This window comes from Danio rerio, chromosome 14, assembly GCF_052040795.2.
Source record: "Danio rerio strain M-AB ecotype USA chromosome 14, GRCz13ab, whole genome shotgun sequence".
Taxonomy (NCBI): Eukaryota; Metazoa; Chordata; class Actinopteri; order Cypriniformes; family Danionidae; genus Danio; species Danio rerio.
In genome coordinates, this window is record NC_141034.1 from 53,915,001 (window position 1) to 53,930,049 (window position 15,049).

The 15,049-nt window shown below is 30.1% G+C and overlaps 2 protein-coding genes across 4 annotated transcripts in view; both read left to right on the forward strand.

The window, feature by feature from the left end:
- Nucleotides 1–15,049, forward strand: part of nsd1a (nuclear receptor binding SET domain protein 1a) — a 1,446,438-nt gene that overhangs the window by 239,702 nt on the left and 1,191,687 nt on the right. The window lies entirely within an intron of this gene.
- Nucleotides 1–15,049, forward strand: part of tnip1 (TNFAIP3 interacting protein 1) — a 51,710-nt gene that overhangs the window by 8,330 nt on the left and 28,331 nt on the right. For all 3 annotated transcript variants that reach the window (NM_001442279.1, NM_001079952.2, NM_001442278.1), the window contains 5 exon segments: nucleotides 1,875–2,069; nucleotides 3,172–3,266; nucleotides 5,532–5,667; nucleotides 10,424–10,516; nucleotides 10,630–10,695. In NM_001442279.1, coding sequence (NP_001429208.1) covers nucleotides 1,875–2,069; nucleotides 3,172–3,266; nucleotides 5,532–5,667; nucleotides 10,424–10,516; nucleotides 10,630–10,695 — 585 coding nt within the window.

Genomic DNA, 15,049 nt, shown 5'->3' on the forward strand with positions numbered 1-15,049 from the left:
TACAGTTGAAGTCAGAATTATTAGCCCCCCTGAATTATTAGACCGCTTGTTTATTTTTTCCCTAATTTCTGTTTAATGGAGAGAAGGTTTTTTCAGCACATTTCTAAGCATAATAATTTTAATAACTCATCTCTAATAACTGATTTATTTTATCTTTGCCATAATGACTGTAAATAATATTTTACTAGATATTTTTCAAGACACTTCTATGCAGCTTAAAGTGACACTTAATGGCTTAACTAAGGTTATTTGGTTAACGAGGCAAGTTAGGGTAATTAGGCAAGTTGTTGTATAACAATGGTTTGTTTTGTAAACTATCGAGAAAAAATATAGCTTAAAGAGGCTAATAATTTTGTCCCTAAAATGGTGTTTAAAAAATTCAAAACTGCTTTTATTCTAGCCCAAATAAAACAAACTAGATTTTTTTCAGAAGAAAAAATATTATCAGACATACTGTGAAAATTTCCTTTCTCTGTTAAACATAATTTGGGAAATATTAAATAAAGAAGAAAAAAATTTGAAGGGGGCTAATAATTCTGACTTCAACTATATATATATATATATATATATATATATATATATATATATATATATATATATATATATATATATATATATATATATATATATATATATATATATATATATATATATATATATATAACTATATATATATATATATATATATATATATATATATATATATATATATATATATATATAACTATATATATATATATATATATATATATATATATATATATATATATATATATATATATATATATATATATATATATAACTATATATATATATATATATATATATATATATATATATATATATATATATATATATATATATATATATATATATATATATATATATATATATATATATTAAAATCAGACATGGTCTGGTTGTACATCTATGAGATCTAGAATTGGCCACTCAAGACTTACACACTCATATTTATTGAAAGGAGAAGAAAAACCTTTGTGTCTTGTGAAAGAATAATTTGGTGATGAAACATATTTTATTTTTTAAAATATATTCATTTTTTGTTTTTTAATTCTGGAAATATTGTAAGTGAAATGATTAAAAGGTGTCTTTTGGAGGGATTTCAGAGTATTCATCACTGCTCAAATTGAAACCACTTGTATGACTTTTTTATTGGTAATGTTGTTATTTGTATATATATTTTAGTTGCCATGAATCTAGCCAATGGTGCTGATATGGCATTATGACATTTATTTATTTATTTATTTATTTATTTATTTTTTGTTGATTTGTTCATTTATTTATCTCAAATTTTTAGTGTAAAAATATTAGAAATTAATCATTAGTCATTTAATTTCGAGTATCTGCCGGTACCAAAAACCGATCTGATATTGCTATAATACATAAAAACAGAATAAAGAAAAGTGAAGAAACAGATCCAGCATGTTCCTTATTTTTTTTATTTAATTCACCTTATTTTAATATTCAACACCTCTGTTAACAAACAGAGCACTTCTGTAAGGTAACTTGAACAATCAAGTAATAAATAACATCAATTCTTCACTTTTGGATTTAAGTGTAACAGTAAATATGAAAACAAATTTAATATAAAAACACCTCAACCTAAAATACCCAGCAGGCAATCCCAAGTTTACATATCTCACAGTTTGCTATGGCATCAACTTTAAAAAAAAATAAAAACTGATTTAATTCTAACTAAAATAAAGCAAATAAGACTTTCTCCAGAAGAAAAAATATTATAGGAAATACTGTGAAAAATTCCTTGCTCTGTTAAACATCATTTGGGAAATATGTGAAAAGAAAAGAAAATTCACAGCATGGTGAATAACTCTGACTTCAACTGTATAATGCAGGCTGGAGTGCTTCACCTGCCACAGGAGAATTTGGAGCTGGCGAGTCAACTCCGCCGCCTGGAGAGCTCCTTCAGTGTGTTTGCTGAAGAGTCCAATCCCAACCAGCTGCTGGCTCACCTGGGCCGCATGGCTGTGGAGTTTCACCATTTATCTTCCAAGGTCCAGAAGAATGAACAGAGGACATCTCTCCTACAGGTAAAACCATCTAAACCAGGGGTGTCAAACTCAATTCCTGGAGGGCTGCAGCCCTGCACATTTTAGCTCCAACCCTGCTTCAACAAACTAACCTGTAGGTTTTAAACAAGTCTAAACAACTCAATTAGGCCGCATTTACACTGCACTTTTCAACGACTGACTCAATGACGATTTTTATTTATTTATTTATTCATTTTTTCTTCCATGTGGCACAGATCGGACATGGCCCGTGTACGTGTGAGCAGAAACAAATCACATGGATTCTGATTTACTCAAATCAGATTCAGGGCTTGTTCACATGTGGAAATTTCTCCGATATGAATCGGATCTGTGCCCTCGTGTCTGCAGTGTAAGCAGGTAGATCGGATTTTCACCTGTCAATGCAAGTGGCGCGTCATCAAAAACCGTAGCGAATGACATCAAGTCTGACACTTTATTTTCAGAACAGACTTCAGCACAGTCCCAAACCTTAAGTCTCATACACGAGGACTTAAAGGCTTTCATATTGTCATATAGCACAGGTATTTAAGCATGTTAACGAGAGCGAGAGAGCGCAATGTCCGCCACGTAACCAATTTAAACTAATATAAAACTAGTGCATACATCACGTGCATAAATCACACCATGGACATCACATTAAGATGTCTAAAGGTTTAAAAAAGCTTATATATCAAAAGAAGATGGACAAATGAGAACCTTTCTGTCATAAACTACAGTAAAACAGCTTGCCAAAAGCTGCGGACAGATTACTTGCAGGAATAGAGAAAATAGCGCTCTTTAATTATCAGCTGTTAGTCAGCGCCCGCTCTTTTTTTTTTTTCCTGGTCATTGTGCCTTTGCCATGTGCTGTGTAAATGCAGACAATCGGATACGAGTCACTTTTAAAGGATGATATAAGCAGGTCTGCAAAAAAATCTGATAGTCACAAAAATTGACCATCAAAATCTGCAGTGTAAATGCAGCGTAGGTTTGGTCAGGTGTGTTTAATTAGAGTTGGAAATAAACTGCAGAACTGCGGCCCCTTTGAGCTAAACTTCTGAGTTCTGTTGTTAAATTAATCAAGGTTTTATTTACTGAAATTCGTATTTGCTTTCATTTCTAGACGCTCTGCGAACAGCTAAGACAGGAAAACAGCGAGCTTAGGAAAAAGATGGAGGATGACCTTCAGTATCGTAACCGTGATCTGGAACAGCTGAGGTAATTCAGTTCACTTTTGTTTTATTATAATCAAATCACTGGTGGTGGATGAGAAGATTCCCCCCAAAAATGTATAAAAGCGTTTGGGTGTCCATAAAAGAACGTTATAAATGTAAGGAATTTATTTATTATTATTATTATTGTTATTATTATTATTATTATCAGGGCTTGACATTAACTTTTTTGATAATCAGCCACTGTGACAAAGGTTTGTTGTTGGGAAAATATATTTTCTTTGCATAAATGTGACTTTGACATGCTAAAAGTACTTGATTTAGATTTTGTTTTGTCCACAAGCCTGCTCATTTATTTCACTTTTTGTTTGTCGTGTGTGAGCTTGCTCAATGAGCATGAGCAAGTGGGCCATGGTTTCATAGTATTACAGTTAGTTTTTGTTTCACATGAATTTTCAGAGCTCAAAATGAAGGATTTACCAAATTTATCTCTGATCACACCAAACATAAATAAATAATTATTGCTCAGCCACAAAATTTAAAAGTGTAAAAACAAGCAAAATATAGCTGTATACTTTTTATTTAACAAAACATATCTTTAAAAAACAGCTAAGAAACAATTTAAAACATTTAAAAAATAATTATTGTCATTTATCTAAAACTATGCACAGTAATCTGTCCTGGCTAAAGGTCTAGATCACCAGTTAGCTACACATAAATGGGGAGCTAATCTCCCATTAAAGCAATGTTATTGTAAAAAATGATAATTAAACCATAATAACAAAAATAACTGTAAGCAAAAGAAAGCAGGTGAAAAACACTGTGTGTGTTAATGAAAGGATGATCTTGTGCACACCGTTAATGTTAGGCCTATTACTAATCTGTTCAAATAATAGTTAAAGTGAAAGCAACCGGTTCTGTTTACAAAAAGTAAAATCTGGAACTCTTGAAAGCAGCAGGACTGTGGCTGCATGAGAATACCTTTTTGTCTAGTTTATTTGCACGCGTGAATGCATTTGCACATATATTGGGGCATCCTTATTGTCGAACCCTGCTTTTATGAAAACTACAATTTAAAAATTATTTATTATAATTATTTATAAATGATAAAAGTGGCCAGTCATGAGTAATATTTGCATTTATGAATATTAATTTTGACCCTTAAAATAATAAAACATGAATTTAAAAAATGAATTTTAATTTTCATGGATGAACTATCCTTTAACAATAAAAACTACATATCAAACACCAGATGATTAGTAGACTGTCTACTTAACAACACATCGTTTTGTAACTGTGTAAGCACATCAACGTATTCTACATACTCTAATCTAACAATGTGATAACAATTTACTCTAATATGAGGTTGTTGACATATTGTTGTGAAGTCATATATACAGTTAGGTCTGTAAATATTTGGACGTCTAAACAATTCTAACATTTTTGGCCCTATACACCAACACAATTGATTTGAAACAGACAACATGTGCTTTAACTGCAGACTTGTGTTGGTGTGTAGAGCCAAGAATAGAGCCAGAATTGTGTCGATGTCCAAAATATTCATGGACCTAACTGTGTGTCTAAATTGAAATGTTTTGAATAATTATCAGTGAGTGAATTTAAAGATCTTATTTGACGTATTATCAGCGTTTTATTGTTATTTTTATGCATGTATAATGCCTGTTTATTTAAAAAAATTTAATTTAAGATAATATATTATTAATGTATTGAATATATATTATAAATATCACTATTAATATAGCCTGTGCTGCTTAAATGGCATTAAAACAAGTTTGTATACATGCATACATATAGTCAAGGCTGAAATTATTCATATCCCTTTATAAATGTAAATCCTACAGGGAAAAAGTCAATGTTTTATAGGCTTTAAAATGAAGTTACAGTCAAGTCTGAAATTATTCATACCCCTGGCAAATTCTGACTTAAAGATTTTGTTCAAATATGTGTATGTATAAAAGCTGAGAAATATACAGTATATGTTATATATTGTTATATAAATATACAGTCTTATTATCTTAAGGGTGAAATCGGCATAATTTCTGGTCAATAACAAACTTGCTGGTTGAATAAAAGTAACCAAGTCAGACTTTAGCAGCGATATTAATCATTTCAGGGCTTGACTTTACATACATGAAGTCTAAATTGCTCCATCAATATAAACTGTAACCAAAGACTCTCTTAATGAATGATGCTGTGATGATCAGCATTTCTTGCAGTTCTGGAGGGGTCTTTCCTATGTGTCAGACAGAGAATCCTCGGTTTTGATTTTGCTTCTGTGTGCTGTGAACAGACAGGAGAACCTGAAACTGAAGGAGCAGGTCAGCGGGGCGTCCCACACTGCACATGTTGAGCAACTGAACCCAAAGGAGGAGCCAGTCAAAGAAGAGGTGGTCAAAACCAAGGTGGAAATGACCATGACTCAGCAGGTCTGCACTTTTATTATTTAACTGAACAATGACAGCACATTATCATTACAACAATACAAAATTACATAATTACTAATTACTATTACTACAAATACTACAGGGAGATACTAATAATTTCACAGAAGTACATTAAAGATTGCATTACACCTCGATAACCTGAGTGGCTTTGCGTTTCTTTGAGAATACTATGGACTTAATATAATATATACAGTCAAGGCTGAAATTATTGATACCACTAGCAAATTCTGACTTAAGCTTACTTTTAATCAACCAGCAAGTTTTTTTCTTTTTTTTTGACTGGAAATGACACCAGCTTCTCCCAAAAGATAATAAGTTGATGTGAAATTTTTTTTACTGCTTTTATTTACAATTGAACAAAACATTTAAGGCCCAATCCCAAATTTATTTTTGGACCCCTTCCCCTTGGCCCTTGAAACAGAGTGTGAAGGGGATGGGCTTCAAAATTTACCCCTAAGAAATGGAACAGCACTACAACACCTGCACATGTCATCATATCTCATCGAGATCTCTTGCTTCATATGAGATTGTGACTGCTTGTAGTTATTCCAGTTGCATTTTGTTTGGTATTTATCTTTAGGAACTGCTATACAGGAGTTATTATTAGGCATTATAAATAGCCATACTTAGCAGTTTTTATTTTAACGTTTTGTTTTTTTAAAGCATGATGGTAAAACACAAATGCGGTTATGAATATACTTGTTTGTTGTAAAAATTAATAATAATAATAATTAAAAAAATACTAATTTGTGCATCTCCTGACTTCCGTGTGCAGCCATGCTGCCGCTGTAGATCATGTATTCTTGGAAATTTTCTTACCCATTGGTTTCTAGTGTGGTTCTCAGTTTTAAGAGCTTTCTAGCACTTCCTCTTAGCCCCACGCCTTCAAGGTAAAGAGAATTGGGACACCCGTACCCCTTCACGTGTATGTGCAAATCGAAGGGTTGGGGTAAGGGGAAGGGCTAAGAGGTAGAATTGGGATTGGGTCTTGTGAGAAATTTCCAAACTTAATTTTTAAAGGCTACAAAACATTGACTTTGCTGTAAATTTGCTTTGATGAATTCGAAGTTTGTCCATTAAAATAATAAAGCCTAATAATAATAATAAATGGTGTGGGTTTGTTTATCTCTAGTATTCAAACATGAATCCAAAATCAAAGAAAAAGTGCCCAGGGGTAGTTTAAATAGAGGATTCATCAGAATAAACAGCAAAAATCAGTCCAAGGCATTTGAAAAATGTGGAGAAAATCTTTATTCACATGGCTAATCCTTAAAACTTAAAAACTACGCGTTTTGGCAAATAACAACCTTCATTTGGGTAATCAAGGCCTAAAAGAACCTCTTTCCACTGTAAAATAAAATTTTTGTCAATACCATCCACAAAAAAGTACATCCCCATGTCAGGCCCATGTCATATACAGTACAGATACTTAATAAATAACCCACTATAAATTAAAAGCAATAAAGTATGCTGTGTTTTTTGTTTTCACAAGCTTTGGAGACGTAACATAAATTCCGCTTTTAAATAATTGGTCACTTATAGCTTTCACCATGATGCATGGCTGTGTTCCAAATGTCATCAATGTTTTCTAAGTGCACTGCGAAGGGAGCACAATTGTAAACATGTAGATCGCGAAAACTGAATTGTAAAAATAGTTTGAAAGCAAATTACACCTAAGAGAGATGAGCTTAATGCTTTTTTATTTTTAATCATTCCAAGTTTAAATGTTAGAATGTTGTAAATGAATAGGGCATAGGGGGGATAAGTGGGAATAGAACACAGCCAGGAACTATGTTTCTAACTACAGCTCCAGAGGTGTAGTTGCAAGTGCTCAAGTTTGCGAATGTTCGTTGGAGCGATGGATTTGAGAAACGGCAAATCAACAAACTATGTTTGTAACGACGGAACTTGCGACCTTAGTTGGCTAACGATGGTTTTGGGAAATGCACCCCAGATTAGCGAGTACTGATCGAGTCATTAAATGTGATTATGGGCCGATACTGATCTCAGGCCGATCGATCGAAGCATCTGTAGTATCCAAATTAGCCCAAAGGTTTCATTTGTGGTGACTTTGCCCGATGTTAAAGACCTATACCAATAAAACACAAGTTTAAACTATATAAACAATACTCAAATGAACATTGTTTCTGTGATATATCTGCGATGACATCATCAGAATTCCTGATGTCGTTCTAAATTTGTGTCAGGTTTTTTTATTTTTATTTTCCCCTTTTGGCTAATGATGATACATTTCCTATGTAGATGCTTTTTCAGTAGGAGTTCTTAGAGAAATAAAAAACCACCAATGTAAGAACTGCTTTTCAGTTTCTAAATTGAGAGCCCTTCAACTCTGTCGCTTTTAGTTTAGTTTTGGGAATACCATCTTGGTTCTGAACACTGCTCTTCCTCAACAGTCTTTCAGTTTAAGTTCCTCATTACTGGGCTTTTTTTTCACACAGTATGACTAAATATTGAAGAACAATACACACGGTCATTGTTGCATTCTGACTCAACCTCAAGACTGCTGTCTTTTAGTATGATGGGAAAATTCTGGTTATTTGGTCTGGTTCATCTAATTGCTGTGATTGATTACGTTATCAGTATTCAATTAAAATTTTGGTGGGGATGTTTTATGACATGTAAATGGGAAACTGAGTTTCAGTTCTACTGAAAAGATGTTAGAAAAAGACTTGCCATTGTTATATATCAGTGCTTTAAGACAAATTTTTATTTAATTTTACAGATGTTATTTAAAAACAAACATGTAGGTGAAGTTTTTTTTCTCATTTTTAATATTAGCCCACAGAAAGGATGCAGATTTGCCAATTATTTTTACTAGTGTCTAAATAAGATTTAGATTAGCTAAATCTTGGTTTTAAACAGTCTTAGAACACTGATATATAACTATGGTAAGCAATAGCTTTTTTATTTATTATTAAAAAAACATACATATTTATTATTAAAAATACATTTAGGTGGAGTTTTCTTAATTGTTTTGTTTTAACTTACTGAAAAGTTTAGATTAATTAAATATTACTTTTAAAAATCAGTCTTAGAAAACTGATATATAACAATAAGTATTTCTCAATTTAATTAATTTTACAGTTATTATTAAAAAACATTTAGGTGCAGTTGTTTTGCCTTTTTCGTGTAAGTTTTTTTCTTTGTTTCAATATTAGCTTACTGAAAAGATGCAGATTTGGCTATTATTTTTGGCTAGTGTCTCGTAAAAAATTTAGATTTAGTTGAATATTAGTTTTAAAACAGTCTTAGAACACTGATACTGTATATAACAATGGTAAACATTTATCAAATAAAGTTTTTACATATATTGTTAAAAAACCAAACATTTAGGTACTGTTTTTGCCTTTTACATGTTTGTATTTTCTTTGTTTTAGTATGAGCTTACTGAAAAGACGACGATTTGCCAATTATTTTGACTTGAGATTGACTTTGTCTAGATAGAGTTTAGATTAGTTAAATATTAACTTTTTAACCCTTAAAACACTGATATATAATAATGTTAAGAATTTTTCTTTGTCTTTGTTTTTTTTTTAATATTAGCTTATTATACATCAAATTGTAAATTTATATGTAATGTTTTAGAGTAAAATGTCTTTATGCATTTATTCTTATCATGTCTTAATAAATTATGAAGTTGTTATTTTTATGCTATTTAGTTTGGATCCATATTATTCTTGCCATGAAATAGAAATAATACATTGCTGATGTGGAAATAAACAAACAAAATATTTAATATTAGCCACAAAAAAAAAAAAAAAAAAATCTTCAAGGTGCAGCTTCTGACATGTTTTTAAATATTAGCTTATCATACATCAAATTGTAAAGTCATATCTAATGTTTTTATTTATTTATTTATTTATTTATTTATTTGTTTGTTTATTTATATAATCTCTTATTGAATTATGAAGTTGTTATTTTTATGCAATACTTGTTTTATCTATATTATTCTTGCCATGAAATAGCCATACATTGCTGATGTGGAAAAAAAACACAAAATATTTAATATTAGCCAAAAAAAATCATGTATAGAGGTTTGGGCTTAAAAAAAATCTATTAAATAAACATTTTACATTTATGATAAAACAAATGATAAAAATAAAACATTTAGTTGCAGTTTCTGACTTTTTCATGTTAGATTTTTCTTAGTTTTATTTGTTTTGTTTTAATTAATATCAGCTTATTATACATCAAATTGTAAAATCAAATCTAATGTTTTTAAATGAAGTTAATTTAATGTATTTATTATATTTTATTTATTTATTTATTCATATCATCTCTCATTGAATTATGATGTTGTTATTTTTATGCAATATATTTTTATCTATATTATTCCTGCCATAAAATAGCCATGCAACACTGATATGGAAATAAACAAACAAAATATTTAATCAGCCATCAAATATCTAATGTTTTTAAAAGTAAAATGTATTAATATTTATTTATTTATTTAATTATATAATCTCTTATTGAATTATGAAGTTGTTATTTTTATGCAATATATTTTGTATCTATGTAATTACTGCCATGCTGAAATAGCCAGACAGTGCTGACAAACAAACAAAATACTTAATATTAGCCACAAATGTAAGGTATAGAGGTTTGGGTTTTGAAAAAAAAAGTCTTTGAACAAGTGTTAATTTGCTGCAGAATTACCTGCATGTAGCTGTTAAACCATAATTGAAATGATTATTATTACTGTTTATTAAATTTACAGTCTGGCAAAGCTGTTGAGAAAACACCATCTAAGACTTGCGATCCAGAGATGTACGAGAAGAAGATCAAGCTTTTGGAAAAGCAGAGGAAAGATGTAAGAACTGTCTGGAGGTCCCCTGCTTTCTTCATGTCGGCATTACTGCTGTCAGAGTTTCCCTGTTGGTTTGAACTCTGACGTGTGAACTTTTGCTTTCTGACCTTTCTCAGGTGCTGGAGGTGAACAAACAGTGGGACATTCAGTGGAATTCTATGAAGACACAGTTTGAGCAGAAGGTATGAGACAACATGTACACCAGAAATGATCTATAAATATGTTCCATCTGGCCTTGTAACCTTTTGTGGCTCACCTTACTGCTGGTAAGAATGACATAAGAACATAAACAGGAATCACTTTACTAGTGCTGGTAATGATATATGTTAATACAGCTGAAGTCAAAATTATTATACTTCCTATGAATTTTTTTTAACATTTCCCAAATGATGTTTAACCGAGTAAGAAATTTTTCACAGTATTTCCTATAATATTTTTTTCTTCTAGAGGAAGTCTTATTTATTTTATTTTGGCTATAATAAAAGCTTTTTTTAAAAAAAAAAAACCATTTTAAGGTCAATATTATTAGCCCCCTTAAAGAAATATACTTTAAATTGTCTACAGAACAAACCACTGTTATACAATGACTTGCCTAATTAACCTAACTATAACCTAAATAACCTAGTTAAGCATTTTAATGTCGAATACTAGTATCCTGAAAAATATCTAGTCAAATATTATGTATTGTCATCATGGTGAAGATGAAAGAAATCAGTTATTAGAAATGAGTTAATAAAACTATTATGATTACAAATGAGTTGAAAAATCCTTCATCGAACAGAAACTGGGAAACATATAAACAAATTAAAATTGAACAGGAAGACCAACAATTCAGAAATGTACTCATTCATATGTGATCATATTTCTCACTCGCAATTTAGAACATCAGGGCAAATACAGAAATATGAAATAAGTATTATATAAAACATAAAGCACTTCTCAAAAGCTAATGGTTACAGGTCTAACATATAAAAATAAAAATATCACTTAATAAAATGCAACATGTAAACATTGTACTTCATACCCATATAGCCAGGGGGTTCGGCTGATTTAAAAGACCCCCCCTTCCCCATCTACGATCAGAATTTGGCCCATATATAAGCTCATTTGTCCACCTTCTGACAATATGTCATCATAAATTGTGAAAATAACCAATAGAAGAAGGCTTTAATTATTTAATTAGTGTTCAAATGGACAAATTCTCACTGAAGAAATGAGCTGGCCAGTTTGTTATTTGCATATAGGCTACAGTTTTTAATTTAACACAAGTTTTAACAGATTCCTTTTTTTAATGATTGATCATAACAAATTAGCTTTCAAAAAATAAGTATTTGTGCATATTTTTTTGTTAAACTTTATAATAAAAAAATTGCAATTTCATTAAATTATTTATAAAACTGTAAAAAGAAAAAAAAAAGTGGGGTAATGATAACTATCCAACAAGCTAATCCAAAAATTGCATTAAAATGTCGCTAAAATGCAGTATTTGAACCTCATAATTTAATCGAAATGGTCCCTTATTCAGAGAAAAAAGAAACACCCCTTTTTAATAGGCTGGCTATAGGCCTGTACTTTCAAGATTGCATCTTTCTCATGGTGCTGTTATTCATGTTTCTGTCTGCATCTCCGTAATGTTGTAATATTGCACTTGTAATAACTATAATACAATAAAAAATTGTAAAAACATACTACCATAAATTACCATTTATAAACATACTACCAAAAAATACCATTTTTATTTTATCTATACTTTATATATATACATACATATATATATATATATATATATATATATATATATATATATATATATATATATATATATATATATATATATATATATATATATATATATATACATATTAACACAGTTGAAGTCAGAATTATTAGCCCTCCTGTATATTATTCCCCAATTGCTGCTTAATGGAAAGAAAATTTTTTTTCAGCACATTTTTAATTATAATTATATTATAATAATTAAATAATTATAATATTATATAGTCATATTGCGCAGTCCTACACTTATGTATATGTATATATGTATATGTATATATATATGTGTATATGTATATATATATGTATATATGTATATATATATATATATATATATATGTATATATATATATATATATATATATATATATATATATATATATATATATATGTGTATATATATATACACATATATATGTATGTATGTATGTATGTATGTATGTATGTATGTATACATACATACATACATACATACACACACATATATACATACATATACATACATACATACATACATACATACATACATACATACATACATATATATATATATATATATATATATATATATATATATATATATATATATATATATACAGTTGAAGTCAGAATTATTAGCCCTGCTGTATATTATTCCCCAATTGCTGCTTAATGGAAAGAAGATTTTTTTCAGCACATTTTTAATTATAATTATATTATAATAATTAAATAATTATAATATTATATAGTCATATTGCGCAGTCCTACACTTCACTAAGAAGCAACATTTGCTTAATGAGTCCAGCGTGGCACATGTGAATGAAGGTTAAAGATCACAGCATATGAATGGTCCCCAGTGTAAACTAAAGGCTTCTGTCAGCCCTGTTGCTGTGTCTGTGGAAATGCTGTTAGGGCACAGCAATGGAAAGCAGCAGATCAGTGTTTGTCAGAGTGTTGCACATCAGACCGCAGGCCCCTCCTGTCACACCTCTGGCAGAATTTCCCTCACCTCGGCCGTACCCGCTACCTTCCTGTTGTGGCTCGCCGTAGGGGCTGGCCGGGGTTGCAGAGCCGCGGGATCTCACAGCCTAGACATAATAATGACGCTTGCTGCATCTCTGCTCGAGCTGAAAGAGAGAGAGAGAAAAAAGAATTTAAAAAAATCACACCGGGACTGTTTCTCTACACGCATCCTTTGTCGTCATGGGGGATGCTGTTAAAACTCATGGTGGAACAAAAACAGCTCCTGTTTTGGTAGTCTTCCATATATTGATGTCAAGTATACAGTTCAGATCCTGTTTTCGTATTATTGTGCTATATTCTAATCTATATATTGATGTCAAGTGTACAGTTTTTAGCCACCCCGTATAATTGAAACTTTTCAAATTATTTCCCACATGATTTTAAACACAGATTTTTCCCCGAGCATATTTTTACGTGGTAGTAAAAGTTTTAATGACTAATTTCTTTTTTTGGTTGTTGTTATTTTTCAAGATACTAGCATTCAGCTTAAAGTGCTATTTGAATACTTTTACTAGATTTATTAAGTTAATTAGGCAAGTTAGGTCAGGTCAGGTTAGCAAGAGTGATTTGTTCTGTAGCCCATCAAAAATAAATTTCTTAGAGAGGCTAATAATATTGACCTAAAAAATGTAAAAAAGCAAAAAAACAAAACAAAAAACAAACACTTTTTATTCCAGCCAAACTAAAAGAAATAAGAGTTGTTTTTTTTAAAGAAAATGCTTTATTGGATATACTGTGGGTATCATAGAGCTTTTTTCTACTGTGCGCCTAAGCTATGGAATGGTCTACCCATCTGCATCAGGAAGGCCGCTTCTCTAGACTCACCTTTTTATCTTTGCTTTTAATTTAAGTTGATTATTTTTGTAAATTTAATCATTCAATTTTATTGTTCATATTTTATAGTCTTATTGTGGTGTTTTTACTATTTTTTTATTGTTCTGCTTTGTTACTGTTTGCCTTGTATACTTTGTAGTGCTTTGGGTTTTAGAAAAGCACACAACAAGTAAAATGTATTATTATAATAATAATAATAACTAGCATTATAATAATAATAATTATTATTATTAATATTATTACTGTGAACAAAATTCCTTACATCACTTTGTAAATAAAAATTTCACAGCAGGCCTAACAATTTTGTCTTGTATGTATGAAGGGTTCAGATGCAAAAACCTCTAAATGTCATCTAAAGGTTCTTCTAAAATGAGCGTTTCTTTCAGGCTCTTATGTCTATGTTCAGTCAATTTGATTTTGTCAAATAATACATTGTTTTCATTGCCTTCGACATGAAATAACTCAAGATAAACATAAGTAGCTCATAACTCATAAGTTGATAAGTAGATAAACATAATTCACTGTAGAAGAAAACTCTAGAATGCACTTACAGCTTTTTGCATCTGAACTCTCCATATATATATATATATATATATATATATATATATATATATATATAAATATATAAATATATATATATATATATATATATATATATATATATATATATATATATATATATATATATATATATATATATATATATATATATATATATATATATGCAGTGTTTCCTCTTGGATTTTTTCCAAATGTGATGTGGCGGTAGACCTTTTACACCAATAAACCAACTACTTATGCCGTTATTTCATTGACAAATAACGGCATACAACTTAAGATTGCATTCATGTAATAGGAGCATGCTAATCGCTAATCGCTCTGTTTGTGCACAAAACGCCCTGCATGCCCTCAAATATACGCTGCTGA